Source organism: Panthera uncia, chromosome B4 (genome assembly GCF_023721935.1).
Source record: "Panthera uncia isolate 11264 chromosome B4, Puncia_PCG_1.0, whole genome shotgun sequence".
Lineage (NCBI taxonomy): Eukaryota > Metazoa > Chordata > Mammalia > Carnivora > Felidae > Panthera > Panthera uncia.
In genome coordinates this window covers 36586660-36605696 of record NC_064809.1, presented here as the reverse complement: position 1 = coordinate 36605696, position 19037 = coordinate 36586660, and the positions used below count along the sequence as shown (strand labels likewise).

General features: G+C 36.9%; 1 protein-coding gene and 1 long non-coding RNA gene across 3 annotated transcripts in view; one reads left to right on the top strand and one right to left on the bottom strand.

Moving 5' to 3' along the window:
• Positions 1 to 5296: 5296 nt before the first annotated feature.
• On the top strand, positions 5297 to 17549 carry LOC125918711 (uncharacterized). 2 transcript variants are annotated; one of them, XR_007456559.1, is made up of 4 exons: positions 5297 to 5387; positions 8055 to 8160; positions 13491 to 13597; positions 17460 to 17532. It is a non-coding gene; the product is annotated as an uncharacterized LOC125918711 (long non-coding RNA). The 2 variants fall into 2 exon arrangements; XR_007456558.1 differs by lacking the exon at positions 13491 to 13597 and having other exon boundaries at positions 17460 to 17549.
• KDM5A (lysine demethylase 5A) overlaps positions 5896 to 19037 on the bottom strand; it is a 93650-nt gene continuing 80508 nt past the window's right edge. Inside the window, exons 25-28 of the mRNA XM_049624866.1 lie at positions 17494 to 17653; positions 16141 to 16361; positions 12983 to 13393; positions 5896 to 6209 (exon numbers count right to left, since the gene is read on the bottom strand). Of these exons, the coding sequence (XP_049480823.1) occupies positions 6003 to 6209; positions 12983 to 13393; positions 16141 to 16361; positions 17494 to 17653 (999 nt within the window). The 3' untranslated portion in view covers positions 5896 to 6002. The remainder of the gene's footprint in view (positions 6210 to 12982; positions 13394 to 16140; positions 16362 to 17493; positions 17654 to 19037) is intronic.

The following is a 19037-nucleotide window of genomic DNA, read 5'->3' as shown; positions in this document are numbered from 1 at the left end:
CACTGGACAGAACGAGATGCTAGTCTTGGGGCATACATAAAAGTGCTTGATGAACTCTGCAAAATCCAGACCCAAGTGAAGGGAAGACTATGGGTAAGCTCTAATATGTAAGTTAGTGACCAATACTTACATTTTCAAAAAACAGAATATTCAATACAGTCTGTACAGTCCCGCCTTGGAAGTAATGAGTAGACTTTTTCTAACATTAAACAGGGATTTGGACTACATGTCCAAAATCCTTGTACTACTTCCTCTAGAAATTCTATAAAAGTTTTAATAGGAAACTCTTAAAAATCATCATCTAGGTCTTACCTCTCTAGAGGGGAGAGGGCTATAACTTTGTATCCACACAAACTAACCCACACAAGGTAGGAAACTTAGTCTCAAAAACACTAGTATAGGTAATATAGAGCTAAAAACCCATTAGTTATTTGATTCCTAAATCCATGTTCTTTACCTTATGTAATCCTAAAGTCCTCATCTGGGCTTTTAAGTTTTTGTTCATTTGCTTGTTTTTGTGAACTACAGACAATTCTGTCTTCATCCCTATATTCCTGGCAACTCATCAGGGTTCCTTAATACAAGGGTTACCAGCTGGACCTACCAAGCCATTTTCAAGACTTCCTGTGTTGCCTTTTTTCCCATTAACAAGACATACAACCTAGCTCCAAAGTCAAGGTTAGTGAAAATCTATGGTAAAGAAATTTCATGGAACTTCACTATATGGAAATGCTAATTAAATCTTTCTTCCTACTAAAACGGAGTAGAAAGTCTTTAAAGAAGAGGTGAAAAGAATCCAGAAATTCCAAAATCCCTCTAAGTTTATTTACGTAACATTTTTGTGTTCTCTTGTATTTTATCTCCTTGTGTATGTGACTTCCCAATTCATGGCTAATGGCTAAGATTCTGGACCTTCAATTTATTAATGTCAACTACAATGCCAAGGCTCCAAGAAATATTTGATCTAAACTGGGAGGACCCCACACAATTTTTAAAGAATCTGTCCTGTATGAAATTGCAGGTGTCTTTTTTTCGCTGGCAAGATTATTTTCCAAGTTAAGAGACAGCCAGATTTCCCCCCTCCTCATTCCCACCAATCTTCCATACCAACACATATATACACAGTCACATACTTCATATTTGAGGCCAATTTCATCGAAAGCAGAATCTTAACATTTCCAGCAATGCCCACATGATCTGGTAACCTTGGCAATGAGTAAAAAACGCTACTTACTTCTCTGAAGTAAGCTGTAGTTTGAACTAGTTTTAAGCATGAGGCCAAAATAAAGTATTTCCTCATTTTCCCTGCTATGGTTTGCTGCAAGGATCAAAGTGCTCAAGAATCAAAGGTGGGGAAATGGCTGTAGATCATTGCTGGATTCTTGCTGAAAGCAGGACAGGTGAAATCTTCAGGGATCACTTCTTCGACTTCACACTTTCTGAAAACAGTATTCTCAGTAATAGGCTAATCACACCAGTGATCAAATTACTTGAGGCCAGTATTTGATTTTATAGAGAGCAACTGCAGTATCAGAAACAGCTTTGACTCCGGGTGAAAAGCTCTCATGCACCTGCCAGTTTTCCTCAGGATCATCAATACTCAACACCAACATTTACCTTTACTTGGTTACCATTTACAGTTGACACCAATGTAAATGAGAGAGTAGGGGGGAACCTGAGCACACACACACAATTTTTTTTTTTTTATTTTTTAGATGTAATGCAAATAACCGTATCTAATATTCTTTTAGAAAACAAAAGAAATGGAAAACATGCTCAAAAAACAAGAAAACAAGTTATACTTTTCATAAGGCACCACCAAAAACCTTGGTAAATCAGAGTCCATATTATATTTAAGTGTCTCACTAACAAGTAAATAAATATGTAAGAGAATAATCAATAGAGGGTCTTGAGGTTTACAAAAGACATTCCTGTTTAGACATCTTGGAGTATTGCAAAAGTAAGAATAAGCTGGATACATCTACACCCGTCACATCCTTTCCCAGTGCACATCAGCCATTGCATAGTGGTGAGTGGATATGATCCAGGCCAAGAGAAGACTGCAATTCCAAAATAGATTTACATCCAATTGTTTCCTTCTCATGCTGTAAATATCATTCGGCACATCCATATCCAAAGAAGTAATGATATGCTTTAATTTAAAAAGGGGGGGGGCAGGAGTTTCAAAAGGTGAAAGACAAATCAATTGCCTGCTTTTTAAAATTTATACTTAACAGACCTACTGCAAAAGCAACTTTCTACACACATATGAAGCTAGTTCCGTATGTAAACCTTTATTGAACCTGGTTATATGTGGGACGTTAACAGCTTAATTTCCCACAATTTACAATTTTTAAATCCCACTCCAAATTGTCACTTTCTCCTTTAAAAAGGATATAGTCTCATCCTTTGAAAGAAAGGCTTTCTCAGTTTTTCCTTTCACCCTACTTTAAGTTCTGGCTCATATTCATACAAATGTACTACAGAATTAAAATACTGACAAGCAGGGAGTTTCTTTTACGTGCACTCAACTGCATCCAGAATGTTAAAATTAAGAAAAACAAATAAACAGACATTTCTTGGACACCAAAGACAAAAGCAGAGAAGAACAGAATTGAAGCACAGGTAAAAACTGTTCTAATCTTACAGGTCTGCTAGCTTTGCTAGGATTTTGATTATTAAAGTACATAGTAGACAATCACAGATTTAATGCTTATCTTTTCAATTATTCAAAGTATGACATACAGTAATTTGTAATTTTATTGAGGCACAAATTTGAATCATGCAGTGCAAAGGTGGTCTGCAGCAACTTAGGAAGGGAGTGTAACATCTAACTCTCAACATGGCTTTGTTGCAATAACTATCAGGAACTAAAATAGACATTTGTGGGAAAAAAATGTCCCCTCTTCTGCCAATAAGAAAGCTAACTACTACTAATGCTATAGTTGCACTTGTAAACTTGGGAATTTGCATAGTTCCACTGACCTACCCCTTTGAGAATATTAAAGACTTATGTAGCATTTTTAAAATTTTTCTTTCTATAACCTTCCCCAACATAGTTATAATGAAGATAGTAAGAAATATCTTTGAAAGAACTATCACAGAAGTTAAAACACCAATGGTGAAAATTTGCAACTCTGAAAAGTAAAGGAACATTTTAAATCAAATTTTAATATAAAATGTTACAACAATGAAGAATGGAGTTAAGTTGTAAATAGGTAATTTCCTCTAACTGAAAACAATATTTTATATTAGAACACCAGCATGTCTTTAAATAGATGAATCTTAGTTCATTAATTCCAAAATTATAGACTTGTATATGTTCGTTTTTCTCTCTCTCTTTTTTAAACTAATGTCTCTCATCTGTTCTTCTCAGCCTTTGGTCGAGTCAGACCAAATCCTCTGTGACTTTCAAATAAATACAGAAAATCCCACCAAATCAACTGAATGATATATTTAAGTTTCAAAACAGAAGATAAACAGGGAGCTACTCATAGTTGAAGACTGTCTTGCATTTTTCTCTCAGATCTCCAGCTGGTAAATACTGTATTAAGGACATAAATTATTTCCTCAACAGCCACCTGCATCCACCCACCATACTCCAAGAAGCAGAGCACCAACTTAACTATCTTTCTCAGCATCCTCATGCCCTTCCACTGATGGCTGAGTAAAGTTAATGGGTAACTAGGAAGAAAAGATAAACTATTTTTAAATGTTTTCCACCAAGGCAGTCATCACTTAAAACTGCATTCAATTTTTAACCCAAAAGTATTTGAAGATCTTTGCAGAGAAGACGAAAGGCAAAAAATATTGTGCTTTCTTTTATAACATCAACCAGATAAAATTCTTAGGTAATAATATCTTTATAGACTGGCAAAATTAAAATTTATGAAATTGGTTAAAAGTTACCTTGTAATATCCCTTGAAATCTTAAATCATATACACACTTGAGATCATGCAGAGTGACGCTTATGACCCTTGTAACAGGTCAAAACACTAAAAATGTTATGCAATATTAAGGGAAGACTAAAAATTAGGTAGTTTGAACCATAGAGAAAGCATTTACAGAAACTGGGTTTTACAGGAAAAGTTTTTGGTTTTTTTTTGTTGTTTTGTTTTGTTTTTTTAGCAAGATGCCTTTTGAGTTAAATCTCATACCCACTCAAACTGTAACTGGACAGTACATTTCACTTCTAGTTACTAGAAGACATTTCTTTAAAAGAGACTGGGACAAAAAGGGAACAGGAGATTATAAGCTGTTCTCTAGGCCCACCCTGCTCCCCCCTTTTAAAAAGAAAACTGATAAATTAAGCCAAACCACAGATTTTTAAACAAAATAAAGGGACACGGCATAGTGAAGACAAAACACTATTTTTAGTTTTTTGGGGTTGTTTCTTTGTCCTTTAAAAAAAATTAGTCCCCTTCTAATAAAAGTTTCCATACAGCTTACCTAACACCTTAACAATAGAGAGCACAACAGGAGGGAAGAGGGCACAGCACCATAGTTTCAAACATTCACATACAAAAACAAAACAAACCAGCCATCACAGAAATAGTAAGACCAAGTTTCCCAATAGACAGGGACAAGTTCCAACAACACAAAGGAAATACAATGATCTATGAATAAAAACAAGATGGAAGATGTGGTCAGGCTAGGATGGAGAAGGAAGTGCTAACTCCTTGTACTACAAGGAAGGAATGGGGTTTCTTTATTAAAAAGCAAAAAGAGAAAGCAAGCCCCCAAATGGATTTTTGATGCTGAAAATTCTGTCATATGCTGCTGGTAACAGTAAATATATATATTTATATATCCATATATGTATATTAAAAAAGGAAAAATAATCTATTTATAGAACAGTCAGTAGTCAGAGACATTTAGAAAAAAGTAAAAACAAGTCCTTTTTTCTTTTTTTAAAAATGGATTTACTAAAACAACTTTATCACCCGGAGGTGCTACAACCCCATATCCTCTGATGAAGCCAGGGTGTTATTCAACAGCATCTGCTGTGGGCCAGTATCAGAAATTGCCAGTGTTGGAAACAGCAGACATCGGGGTCAGGGCTGCAAGGCAAAAAGCTGTTATTTGCTGGTCTTGCTCATGGCCATGCCTGAAGCCTGGTGGTCTGGTATACTTGTATATGAAGGTTTCCCCGAAAAGCATGCATCACTGGGTCTCAGTAAAACATTCTGACTTGTCTTCTTTTCTTTTGCAGGAGCCTGGATCCATGTACCTGCTCGTCTCTAAAATGCAGACCCAAGACAGCAAGACTTCTCAAAGCCAAAAAAAAAAGGGCTCCTTGCCTTGAAATAAGAAAAGCTCTTCTTCCCAGAATCCAATCTAGTCAGACTTCTGAACTAGATGACACACTCCTCCTTAGGAAGATAAGGTGATCTGCCTCTCATTTGGGGTTTTCTTCTTGGTACAAACACACACAAGTAGCTGGGGTCTAGACTGTGCTACTATCCCATGACTACTAACAGGAGTAACTTTGGCCCTGTCGCTCCCATGGCTATATCCGTAGGGCATTACATGCCAGGTAACAGTGGAAGGAGAGTGGTACTCTCACTCCTGTCCAACTGTCCTAAGGAGAGCCAAGTAGTCAGCACCTCCAGACAGTACTGCCTCTAGGTTGTAAACCTCTAACTAGTATCAACTGGCCATAAGCCACATCCTACATGCCCTGCTAACATACCAATGTATTAATGCCAACCAGCCACTCTAGAGCTCAATCAAATGTCTGGCTGTAAAGTAACATACCGTACTCAGAGGAGACAGAAACTGAAATACTGGCTGCTGTACCAAAGACACCCTCTGCATAGATGTGTTGAAGAGAATGTAGGTCACACAGTCCATGCAAAGAGGAAGTCCGCTAAGAGGACTTTCTCTGAAGGCCATTTGTCTTTGGAAGCAACATTCTGAGTGGATCTAAACCACTCTACTTGATGACTAAGGTCTCAATGTGGTCCATTTCCCCCCATGTCCCAAACTAACCCAGCAACTGCTAACTGGTCTCCTTAAGATCCTCCACTGGTAGTTTGTAGCTCATTATGAAGGAAGGAGGTGGTGCTTGACCTGGGCTATCTGGCCCTTGCTTCTTTGCACAGTTTATACAGATGTAATCTTCATTTTCAGCCATTTCTGGAGATACACCCACACAAACTTGATGAAACCACTCATCACAGCCACCATCACATTGTACCCAGTCTACCTGTAGGAGACAAGATTGAGGAATGTTTAGGTTACATAAACATTAAGCCTAGAAAAAAAAAAAGCAAACCAAAGAGCTTTCTTGGCTTAAATGATAGCAAATAACTGGGATGTCCAGAGACAGACAATGACTTTTTATGGGGTTACTTTTTAAAGAAAGAAGCTGGGAAGTTAATATCCCCAAATTATATTTTACCACAGTATGTCCACAAAATTAGGCCTCTTAGGTACTCCATTACCTCATAAATACCCAGGGATCCTTTTGAGGCAGAAACATGTTTGAGAAAAACTTGACAAAAAAGGAACTTCTAATAGAGCAGCCAAGTAGTTTTAGCTAATATTAACAATTTCTAGACGCTAAGACAATGCAATTATCAATCAAGAAAGGAAGAGTACAACAATGTGAAGGCAATCCTGTGTATTAGCTTTATTTCAAAGAGATAAGCCAAAGTACTAAGAGCATTAAATACCTTTTTAGAAAAGCAGTCACATAGGCCACTTTTAAAACTAATATTTTTTATTCTTCTCTTCTTCCGTTACAAATACAACTCCCTATAAAAAGTTAGCAAATATCAGAGGTCAAATCTTACAAATTAACCAATTAAAACAGTCAAAGTCACAGGTCAATAGATCACTCTGGGGTTTAAAATTCAAGTCTGTATAACTGATAGGTCAGTGGCAGATGCCAGGCAAACTTTGACCCTTCAGAGGATATTGTAATCATAGAAGGCTAGAAAGGGACTGTAGTTTGGTGACTTTATTAAGCCTTGGGCCTGGAGTTAACAATAAGATGATTTGGGTTTTTGTATCTGGAGGGTGAATGTGGTAGTTTTTATAACTGATGTCATGGCAGATGAGAACCTTTAAGATTAAAAGAGCTACTCTTCCTCTCCCCAGTACAAAGTGGATCATCTCACTGGCAACTTACAAAGCCACTTACAATGAGCTTTGCCAGTTTTCAGAGCAAAGTAAGGAGTATGAAGGGATCAAAGAGGTACCTCAGTGAAGTTTATGAGAAAAGAACAGAGGAGGAAGGTTTGGGCTAGGTAAATGAGTTTCAGGGAAAGTGAGTAGTTTCTAAATTAGTTTCCGAGTACTCGAAGAGTTATCAAAATGATGATGCTCATGTTAGTGGTTTTAGGGTTGTAATAAAGCATGGGAAAAATCACTTGTCAAAAGAATCTTTCTGCTTCCATTGTTCCTATTCTAGAGTTCTAGTTATTAGGAGACAGTGCTGTGTACAATAAAGATTACTGAATTCAGTCACAAGTTCTGAATTCTGATGTGTACAATTTGAGGCAAAGAATTTAATCTCAGTAAGGCTCAATTTCCTCATCTGTAAAATGGAGATAATATTCTGTTTACAGGATTATTTAGAAGATTAAATGAAATAATGTATGGTAAAACAGCTAGCTCACCGAGTGGCATCTTTCAAGATCACAGTTTCATGCCTCTACTCATTATACTATCTTACACAAGATCCATTTTGCACTTTGAAATAACTGCCTGTAGCACTGCTTCTCAAAAACGTGTAGACCACTTACATAGAATTGCCTGTTGTGTTCATTAAAAGTACGGCTGAGACCCATCCCAAACCCAAACCTACAGACTCAGAATATCTTGGGGGTACAAACCAGAGCTTATATTTTCAGTCAGATTCTAGGTAATTTTTATATTTTCTAAATTTGATCATTCCTAGTACTTTGTGATACTGCTTGCTGGTAAATTCAGAGCAATTTAACAATTCCTTCCTAAAACAAATTCTGTTTTTGTTCTGTAATTATTTATGTAATATTTAGTTTCTGAAGTCAGTGCAGTAAAGAAAATTGAACTGTTCCTATTGCAGCAAACTACTATATGAAAGACAAAAGAGGGAGATAAATGACTTCTTTGCAACAAACTAAACATATAGGTACTATAGCAATGAAGATTTACAAAGTGCTAATGTGATGGTAAGTAACTTGGGGTAAGTGTTTTGGCTATTTGGCACTGGTAACGAGAACTGGGAAGATGATCTGTGTTTCTTTGGGCTGCCCAAATTGGAGATATTACCCTGTTTATGATGCCACCCTGAACCAGTAGATAACTCTAGTCCTACTTTCAACCTTCTTAATCTAGTCCAGTCCCCATTCATGCTAACCCATAGGATAAGAAAGTTCCCAATTTATCAGTATATCCTGCCAAGAAAAAGTGGCCCTATCTTTTTAAAAATCTAATTCTGCACTGCATTCCAGGTTTCCCCAAATTAAATCTATCAGTCTCAAGTAAGGATGAGAACACATTCTCTTTTGTGATTTTGGCTAGAGGTCCACTCCTAGAGCCTAGCTCTCCCACCATTCCAAAACAGTATAAAACTTTTCTTGAGACATTTATCAGTACACAGATTGTATCTCAGCCTACAGGTTATATATCAATTTACCCTAATAATCTAGCAGGGAAAAAACAATCCTTCCCTTACTAGTATCTTTTTGTCATGTTCATGTACTAATAACAATCCAATTCCAGTTCTACTTCTGTTTGAAAAGGCCCATAGGGTCATAAAGCAAACCAAAGTTTGGAATTTCAACTGAATTAACTGAAGATTTGACACAGGGGCAACAGATTGTGTACTAGGCTGAAAACTCAAGAACACAGAACTTGGTTTTCCGCACATTAGGCTCTAATAGTCACTTCCCCTTTCATTGGTTTTAAGAGATTTACTTATCAAATCACAAAAATAATTAAAAAACTTCACAGCTGTGAGTTGTTCAAATATTAACTGATAAAAGATTTGAAAGTATAGTACAAATACATTACCAGTTGGATTGGGGGAAATTTTTAAAGAGAAATACATTAAATACAGGAAATAATGTTAATTTAGTATTTCCTGTGTTGCTATACGGTTTCATATTTACACTTAAAAATATTTACCATATTTCATTTTGTTCACTTCACAGGGCCTTATTACTGCACTGGGAAAAAAGAAAGCCTGGTGATTTAGTGATAGTCTTAGCTTAGTTACCCGACCAAGCTTTTGTTATTTTGGCATTCAATCTCTACTGCACCAAGGTTCCCTGCAAAAACCAGATTCGAAATTTAAAACAATTCACTTAATGAAGTACAAGAGAACAATGTTCAGAATCCTTGTGTATATTTTTTTGATGCTCTTAACATTAAGTGGCCAGCTCTCTTAGCCCAAGATTGATGTGTTTCCCAAGATAGGAATTTCAATGCTAAAACTGGAAAGTCCAGGCAAACTGGGACAGTTCGTTACCCAATCTCACATCACCACTTGTTGAGGGTAATCCAACCTTTGATTACCTGTGCTTTTAAAAAGAGATATGAACTAATAATGGAAAGGCAAATACTTTGGCTGAGATAGCACCCTATGAAAATCTTTTAATACATCAGAGTGGCTGACAAAGAGTAAAAGTGAGACATAGGTTTATCAACTTCATCTCTATTTAACCATCTAAAACTTATGGAAATAGTAATGGGTAAGGAAAAGGCCCACAGGAAAAAGGTAAAAAAAGGTAAGGGAAAAAAGTCTATTTTCATAAGATGATTAAATATTCTAATACAGGAAAAAAAAGGTTACTTAAATGTTAGCTTAAAGAATGTGCTCCTTTTCAAGTTAACTTCTTTTACTTTTGGTATCAGTAAGACTGAATGAAAGTGGCAGACTTCAGGGAGAAGATTCCGAACCTTAAAACTAATTTTTTGAAAATAGTTATTTTTTTTCATTATTTTTAAAATTAATTACACCTTGAAATTAATTTGATAATGGTGGAAAAGAGACTTTTTTTTTTAAACCCTTTCCCATTATTCTGGTAATATTTTTCTTTTCTCTTTCTAAAACATCTTGAAATTGAGGCTAGGTACGTTTAGGTAGCCCTTCAAAGTTTTCTCAATCTGCACATTGTGGGGGAAAAGTAATAGTAATTATTGGTTAGAAATATGGTAAATGTACATTTACCTAAATATGAACAAACGCTAGAAGTTATTTTTTGCTTCGTGATATTTAAAGAACACAGACTTCTCTAAAAACATTCTTCTTTTTTAACCATCATTTTATGCCATGCATTAATTTGGTTTTCTTAGAAAAATACTATACTTCAAATGGAGAAAGTTGTAAAATTCTTTACAAAGCAGTTGAAGAAATACACCTCTTATTTAGTAAAACTAGTTTCAAGAACAAACGTGGAGAACCATAAATATTGCAAAACAGCAATGATGAGCAAAATGTTTACAATCTGAAATAATTTCTGTTTAAAATTAAACACATTAGGGGTACCTGGGTGGTTCAGTCAGTTAAGCATCTGACTTTGGCTCAGTTCATGAGTTAGAGCCCTGCAACTGGGCCCAGTGCTGATGCCTCAGAGCCTGAAGCCTGCTTCAGATTCTGTGTCTCCCTCTCTCTCTACCCCTCCCTTGCTCATGCTCTCTCTCTCTCAAAAATAAACATATAAAAATTTTTATTAAAAAATTTATTTAAAAAGTTAAATTAAACACACTATAAAAATGCAACATTTAGGGGTGCCTGGGTGACTCAGTCAGTTATGTGTCCAACTTTGGCTCAGGTCATGATCTCACTGTTTATGAGTTCGAGCCCTACATCGGGCTCTCTGCTGTCAGCACAAAGCCTGCTTTGGATCTTCTGTCTCCCTCTCTCTCAGGCCGTACCTCCCCACCCCCATCCCTCTCTCAAAAAAAAAAAAAAAAAAAAAAAAAATTACAACATTTACTGTTTCTTTTATGTAAACTAATGACAGGTTAAGACACACCTTCCTCACCTTTGTATGTGTTTTAACAGTTTGAAATAGACATTTTCTCTGAATGTGCAGTTAAATCTCCCTCAGTTCTATTAAGACAACTTTCCAGATTAAAAAAAAAAAAATACCTTTAACATTAGGAGCAAATCTCAGGGCTCACTTAAAAATAACCATTACATCCTTAACATTTATACTGCATTTTGGTTAACAAGTGTTTTCATATAAATGATCTCCTCTTAATTCTCATAACCCTGAGAGTAAGCAGGGCATGTGTTAAATTATTTAACAATTTTATAGCAGATGATAAAAAAAACTGCTTGTAACGTTTATATGCTACAGGAAGATAATGGATGACCTGAGCCATATTTACGATGCTGAGCAGAAGAGGGGAAAGATTATTAGGTGGAAAGGTGAAAAAACAGAAAGCAAAAAGTTTGTGATGGATATAAACATTGTAGGAAGGATGATAGGAAAGCTTAAAAAAGAAACACCATCTTGCTGCCAGTCCTGAAACTGCCATAAAATTAGTTTAAAAAAGGGAGAAGCTTCTGCCAACATGAGCTGCTAATACTTCTTCAGTACCCAAAGAAAAAGTTAACCTTTCATCAGCTTCTTTAATAAACAAATTCGGATGAGAATAAATTCAAAATGAAAGAAAAATAATATACACACATATATAATGTAACTACTAAAATGTTTTAAAATATTCATAAAACAGAAACATTTATATAATAAAGATACAAAAGTGAACAGGTTTTATGACATAACATAAAATAAGCCATATAGAAAAAAAGACTAGAAGGAAACACAGTAAAATATTTGTAGATATTGTCCTTGGAAGGTTAGACTATGGGATATGTGTCTTACCATATATATATTCATTTTCTAAAAATGAGTGGAAAACATTTAATAAGTGTAATTTAAATATAAGTGTCATTCAGTTTTGGAATGTGCTTTTGTACTTACATCTTAATTATTGGTGGGGTGGGGGATATTAGTGGAGAAAACCTGGTCTGGGAGCCAGGAAACCATGGTTCTACGTTTGGCTTTGCACTAATTAGCTCTATGACTTTGGTCACATCATTTATCTTCACTGAGTCCTGGTTTCATCATTTGTAAAATGAAGAGCCTGGACAAGGTGACCTCTTCAAGCTCTAACAAGAATATGACTGAGGAGGGAAGTAAGGGAATAATGGTGCAGTTATATTCTCTGTTCATATATTCAAACTGAAGAGGTATTACAATTTTAAGTACCAAGTGGTATAATAAGCATTATCAAATAAAAACTATGAATTTACTAATAATCTTGATGGGAACCATAACAGATGCCTCCAGTCATTGAATGAACTGGGATTTTTCATAAAGTCCATCCATCTTACTCAGAAGTTCATAACATCAATATTACTTAAAGAATGGCCATCAGATAATTAATATACTGAAATTTTTAAAATAATACCTTTAAAGATCTTAATTATTTCTTCACAAGGTATTTGAAAAACTCTTACTCCATTTAGAAGAATGCACACAGGCCTGAGTGTTGGTAAGACACAGACCAAACGGGAAGATTTAACCCCTTAGTTTAGGTCTTTAGAACAAATCTTAATGCAATTTTCCAGAGCTCTTAAAATACTGGCCCAGAATGTTTTCAGGCCACTGTGACTAACCGACAAGGTATTTAGTTCTCTGAGTCACCCTACAGGGAAGGCAAAAGACTATACCAAAACTGCTATGCCAGCTCCACATGAAATGCACTGCTACCCAGGGTTATCACATAGCTTCTCTCTGCTCTTGTCTCTTTATGTTCACTAAGTACCTGGTTTTTAAAGCACAGTATCTCTTCTATTAAGCACACTGACCTAACAGCCTCATAATTCACAACGGTTTATAGAAACTGTAGAAAACATATTAAGTTGGAAGCCCAAATTCTAGAATCAAAACCAGATTCTCATTTCATCAAACTTCTGTCTGGAGAACTGCTGCTCCTTGTCCTCTCTCCCACGTGACCATATAGTTAAGAGCTCACCTTGTCCTTGCAGGGCCTCTGGCAGTTCTGTGCTGCACACACAGCATTTTCGTCATCAGACTCTTCCGCTCCTGACCAGTCGTACTTTGAGGGGATGTCCAGCACTTTTTTCTCTCTCTTCTTCTCAGTAGTCTCTTTCACAAGGTCAACTTTGGCTGCAGCAGCCTTCTCCTTCTTCTTCTTTCTCTCTTCTTCTTTTGCCAGTTTCTTGGCCAGTTTATTCAGCTCCTTTGATTTTTCTGCACTTAGTTTTAATTTCTTCTTTTTAGGTTTATCCATTTTTTTTAACTCCTTGGACTTCTGTTTTCCTTCTCCAAAAAGCTGTTCTACTTTTTCTAGCTTCCGTTTCCGTTTCTTCTCTGAAGAGTCTTTTCCTTTTATTTTTAATGGCTTCTCTTCCATGCTGTCATCCTTCATCAATATAAAATTAGAAACAATTTTAAAGCAAGACATTTATTTTATTTTAAATAATAATCTTTCTTACTATTTTTTCATTCATTTTAAGTAGGCTCCACTTCTGGCACGAAGCCCAACGTGGAGCTTGAAATCACAACCCTAAGATCAAGACATCAGCTGAGATCAAGAGTAGGACACTTAACTGACTGAGCCACCCAGGTACCTCTAAAGCAAGACATCTAAAAAGTTTTATTCTCTTATATGAAGTATCTTGAGTAGACAACCTTAACAAAAACAAAAACAACAGCAACAGAAAGTAGAACAGAGGTTACCGGGAGCTGAGGAGAGAGGGAAATGGTATTTATTGTTTAATGTGTACAGAAGTTCTGTTTGGGATGATTATGGAAATTGACAGTGGCAATAGTTGTAGAACACTGTAAAGGCAATTAACACAACTGAACTGTATACTTAGAAGGATTAAAATGGTAAATTTTATGTTGTGTACATTATATATAATAAATGTTCTAAAGATATTTAAAAGACATTTTAAGAAAGCAAATATAGGGGCGCCTGGGTGGCTCAGTCAGTAAGCGTCCAACTTCGGCTCAGGTCATGATCTGGCGGTCTGTGGGTTAGAGCCCCGCGTTGGGCTCTGTGCTGACAGCTCAGAGCCTGGAGCCTGTTTCAGATTCTATGTCTCTTTCTTCCTCTGACCCTCCCCTGTTCATGCTCTCTGTCTCAAAAATAAATAAATGTTAAAAAAAAATTTAAAAAAAAAGCAAATATAGGGGCGCCTGGGTGGCTCAGTCAGTTAAGCATCTGACTTCAGCTCAGGTCATGATCTCATAGTTTGTGAGTTCGAGCCCCGCGTCAGGCTCTGTGCTGACAGCTCAAAGCCTGGAGCCTGCTTCGGATTGTGTCTCCCTCTGCCCCTCCCCCTTTCACGCGCTGTCTCTCAAAAATAAATAAATGTTAAAAAAGAAAAAGAAAAAAAAAAAAAAAGCAAGCACCTGGGTGGCTCAGTCGGTTAAGCTTCCAACTTCAGCTCAGGTCATGATTTTATGGGTTCATGAGTTTGAGCCCCACATCAGGCTCTCTGCTATCAGTGCAGAGCCCACTTCGGATACTCTCTCCACCCGCCTCTCTCTCTGCCCCTCCCCCGCTTGCACAAACACGTGCACATACTCTCTCTCAAAAATAAACATTAAAAAACAAGAAATCAAATGTTAATATTCAATGAAAATAATGGCAAGCCTATATAAAACATCTGACTTTAGATTACTAGGGAAAAAAGATCGTTGTTAGCATATATTAGTATAGTGTGTAGCACCTCTGTTTAACTGAGATAAAACATACACATAAAGCTAAAAGCACTAAATGTACACTGAATTATGTAACAAGTTTTTTGGTCTTCATTTACTACTACTACAGTTCTTTACTAACTCACAATTAATAAATTCCTGAAGGCCAAGTTATCAAAAGGGTTGGCAAAACCTAAAACTATATCCATGATCTCATTACAAAAGATACGTAGTAACTTTGGCAAGGGCTAGAACAAAAAACTCTTATTTTTTTTTTCAATTTTCTAATATTTTTCTGATTTCTATTATATGCCAATGTAATAAACATTAAAAATTTTAACAGTAAAAGTATGTCTAGCAACAGAAAGTACAAGGAGGAGGTACAGAAAGGAATACTGAAAAACATTAAGCTTGATAGTTACTTAAGAAACACCACTTGAGAACTCATTTTGTGACATATCTGAAACTGGAAAATCTTTGACAGGAACCTAAGAAACCTCAGAATGCAAAACACTGCATTATAAATGTCTGAAGTCTATCACATCTTGCACTATAAATTTACCCTCTCAATACTTTGTGTTTCCTTATGTGTAAAATAAAGAGGATCAGATGAGATAATGGATGAGAAGTAAACCCTTTGTATTTTGGAAAACACTATCTAAATGAGACTACCTTTGATCTGAATTCCAAACCAAAAACTATCATATGCCATGTATATCTGTATCAATTGCCAGTGACATCGTACCATTCCATTACATGGAAATAAGTAATGGAAAAGAATAATGAAAAGAACATTAGGAGTCCAGTGCCAGAGCTGGAATCCAGGTCTCTTTGTTTTTACTAAATGTGTGATCTAAGCAAGTTTCTACCTCTCTGACCCTTAATTTCTTCATGTGTAGAATGGGCTCAATACTTGCCCATCTATCCTTTCCTCTCCCCTTCAGGATTATGGTGAGGATCAAATGAGATCACAGATAGAAAAACATCATATAAACTGCAACCTGCTATGAGGTATTAATATATGAACATGGACTCTCTTGCCTACCCCAGTCTGCTTCTATTTAACCTTTCCCTTTTATTCTCCCCTCCTCCCCTATTTAACCCTTCCCTTGCTTCTTTTTTTTAACCACTATATTTTCTTCTGCCTTCTCTTTTGGGCCTTTCAACAGTGGGAGTCTGGGATAAGGAAGTTGTTCCTTCCTTAGAAGAACTGGTAGTTTTCAGTGCCCTCCTTTCTTTTTAGCAGAAATGGTGTTTACTTCCCCCGCCCCCCCCCAGATATTATATAAAATCTTAATAAAGAAAATGAAAAAGCAGAACTACTTTTGGCTTAATGGAAAAAAAGTAGGATAGCCACAGTACTACCCACTCAGCCATCCCCATCCTGGCATTTGTGGTACCTCCAAAGAACCAAGACATTCTAAAAATGTTAAAGCCATGGTTTAAGCTTTAAATTCTTGCCTCCATGATATGCAGGAATCTGTCTTCAGAGGGTGGGTGTGTGGCCTGCAAAATCCGCCAAATGTGTTGAGTCTCATCCAGAGATACTTCTAGGAGATCCCCAACCATCATAAGTTCTTCCAGCTGGGCTTTAGCGCCGGGTGACAACTCCAACACTGGAGGTTCCAAACTCCGGGGCACCAAAGGGCTCTTCCGAGGTTGTTTCCTGGGGGTACTAGAACCTTTCCAATAAAACAAAAGACAAAGCAAAAAAATGAAAACTATCAACAAACTGTAATGTTTCCAAAGTAAATATTTAGGGGAATGGTTCCTCCTCCTCTAATACTTACTTTAGACATCTGAATTCACTGCATCCATATTAAAGTTAGAATAAAATCTTCAAAAAATACAAAACAAAAAAGATCTAGAATTCTAATGCCCACTCTCAAAAATTAGCTAAGAATAAAAATCTGGATCCTTAGTGATTCTTCACTCTGTGACTGAAGTGGAAAGGGAATGTGAAAGAATCTCTTAATCCATTCTCTGTTTTAGAGGGGACCAAAAGATTAGTAAGCACATGAGTTGCCCTATATAAATAAGGTGCTATCCTCCTAATAAACCAACGATAATATGCTGTTCCATAAAATCCTGAATGAAGAGAGAAACACCCTTTACTTCCCAGACGTGTGACCTAATGATATATTTTCAATGGAGGAAAGGAAAGTGGACATACAAGAGCAATTATCTACCAAAGAAAGGAAGAACTTTCTAACAAAGCTTTCCAAAACAAGAATGAATACTCTTTTTTTTTTTAATTTTTTTTTTCAACGTTTTTTATTTATTTTTGGGACAGAGAGAGACAGAGCATGAATGGGGGAGGGGCAGAGAGAGAGGGAGACACAGAATCGGAAACAGGCTCCAGGCTCCGAGCCATCAGCCCAGAGACTGACGCGGGGCTCAAACTCACGGACCGCGAGATCGTGACCTGGCTGAAGTCGGATGCTTAACCAACTGCGCCACCCAGGCACCCCAAGAATGAATACTCTTAAAAAGCAACAAGTTCCTCAACAACTGGTAATGAACAAATAGAGGCCTATTAGAGATTTTATATTAATGAAAGATGGAACTAGAGAGCCTCTAAAGTTCTTCTTATTAGGACTCAATAATTCAATGCAAGTTTTTTCAGGTTACCACCCAGTAACATAAAATGCAAACAGGGACGTAGCTTTTCCTAACCAAAATTGCATTTTCAGGTTTTACTAGCATTTCATGGCTAGGATATACATTTAAGAGAGATTCACAGTCTTGATTAATACAATTTTTTTTCTCACTGGTTTCAGGCCTATCTTCTCCACATTGCTTTAAAGGTAATACCTTGAGAACAACTCTTAGAAGCAGAAGAATAAGCATGTTCTGCACAGAACGAAGGTGCTGTCCACATGTGAGTGACCACCTCTTCAGACTTAATGGGAATTTCTTCATCACAAAAAAGATTGGGTTCCAGACTACTGGAGGACTTCACACTGGCTGTGTCCTAAGGAAGAAACAAAGAGGGGTATTCAGAATTAGAACCACTTAATTTACCCTGTGACAAAGATCTAAATGCAGGCTTTGTAATATACTAAAAATACAATTGTAAAATTAGATACATAGTATTAAATAGGACAGAAAATGCCCACTGGGAGGAAAAACAGTAATGATTACAGTTTCAAGCCAAAAGGAAATGAGTAAAGCTCAAAAATAATCCACAGAGATAATAAACCTCAAGAAAATTACTATTAGGGGAGCATGGGTGGCTCAATCAGGTAAGTATCCAACTTCGGCTCAGGTCATGATCTCACAGTTCATGGGTTCAATCCCACGTTGGGCCCTGTGCTGACAGCTCAGAGCCTGGAGCCTGCTTCGAATTCTGTGTCTCCCCCTCTCTCTGCCCCTCCCCTGCTTGTGCTCCATGTCTCTCTCTCAAACATTAAAAAAAAAAAAAAAAAAAAAAAGGTACTATTAAATAATCTACCTTCTACAGTCTACATCTCATAAAAACTCCTATACCAAGTTAGACAATCTTGACACTTAAAATGGACTTAGGAGGGGAAGAAAGGTTTAGACATGGCGTCTTAAGGACACAAATCATTTAATCCAGGAGGCACCTGGGTGGCTCAGTCAGGGGTCCAACTTGATTTTGGCTCAGGCCATGATCTCATGGTTTGTGGGATCGAGCCCCGCATTGACTTATAGCATGGAGCCTGCTTGGGATTCTCTCTCTTGCACTCTCTCTCTGCCCCTCCCCTGCTGGTGATCACTCACGTACTCTCTCTCTCTCTCTCTCAAAATAAATAAATAAACTTAAAAAAACATTTAATCCTCTCTAAAGGTTCTCAAACCTAGAAGCTTATCAATTGCTCTTGCAACAAAAAGCCTCACTGACAACATTCAAATTATATACTTCTGACAGCTCTAGTTGGTTCTCAGATTCCCCTGTAGTTCGTTTCCAGAAGCTCACATGTACAGCTTTAATGAACAATCAGTAAGACAGAAATCACAGGTATTTCAGCAAGGATAATTTAATAAAGTGAACTGGTTAGATGTATATTAAAGGCTGAAAAGGCAAAATGGAAACACCAAGCTAACACCAAGAGAGAGGTGCCAACCCTAGAGCTTGAGGTAACAAAGCTCAGAGAAGGAGCCCTGTGGAGTTGGGACCCATACCTCTGAGAAGGAAGTGCTGGCCAGTTAGTTCTGCTATCTCTAATGGAACATGATGTGGTTGGTTTCAGGGATGTGAAAAAAAACAACCACAAATTGGAACCAGTTCCCGATGCCAGAGTAAAAAAAGAAGGGGGAAAAAAAGCATGCAATTCAGAGATGACACAAATGGAGGCTAAAACAGGGGAAAGATCATGTCCCTTCTTACTGTCCAG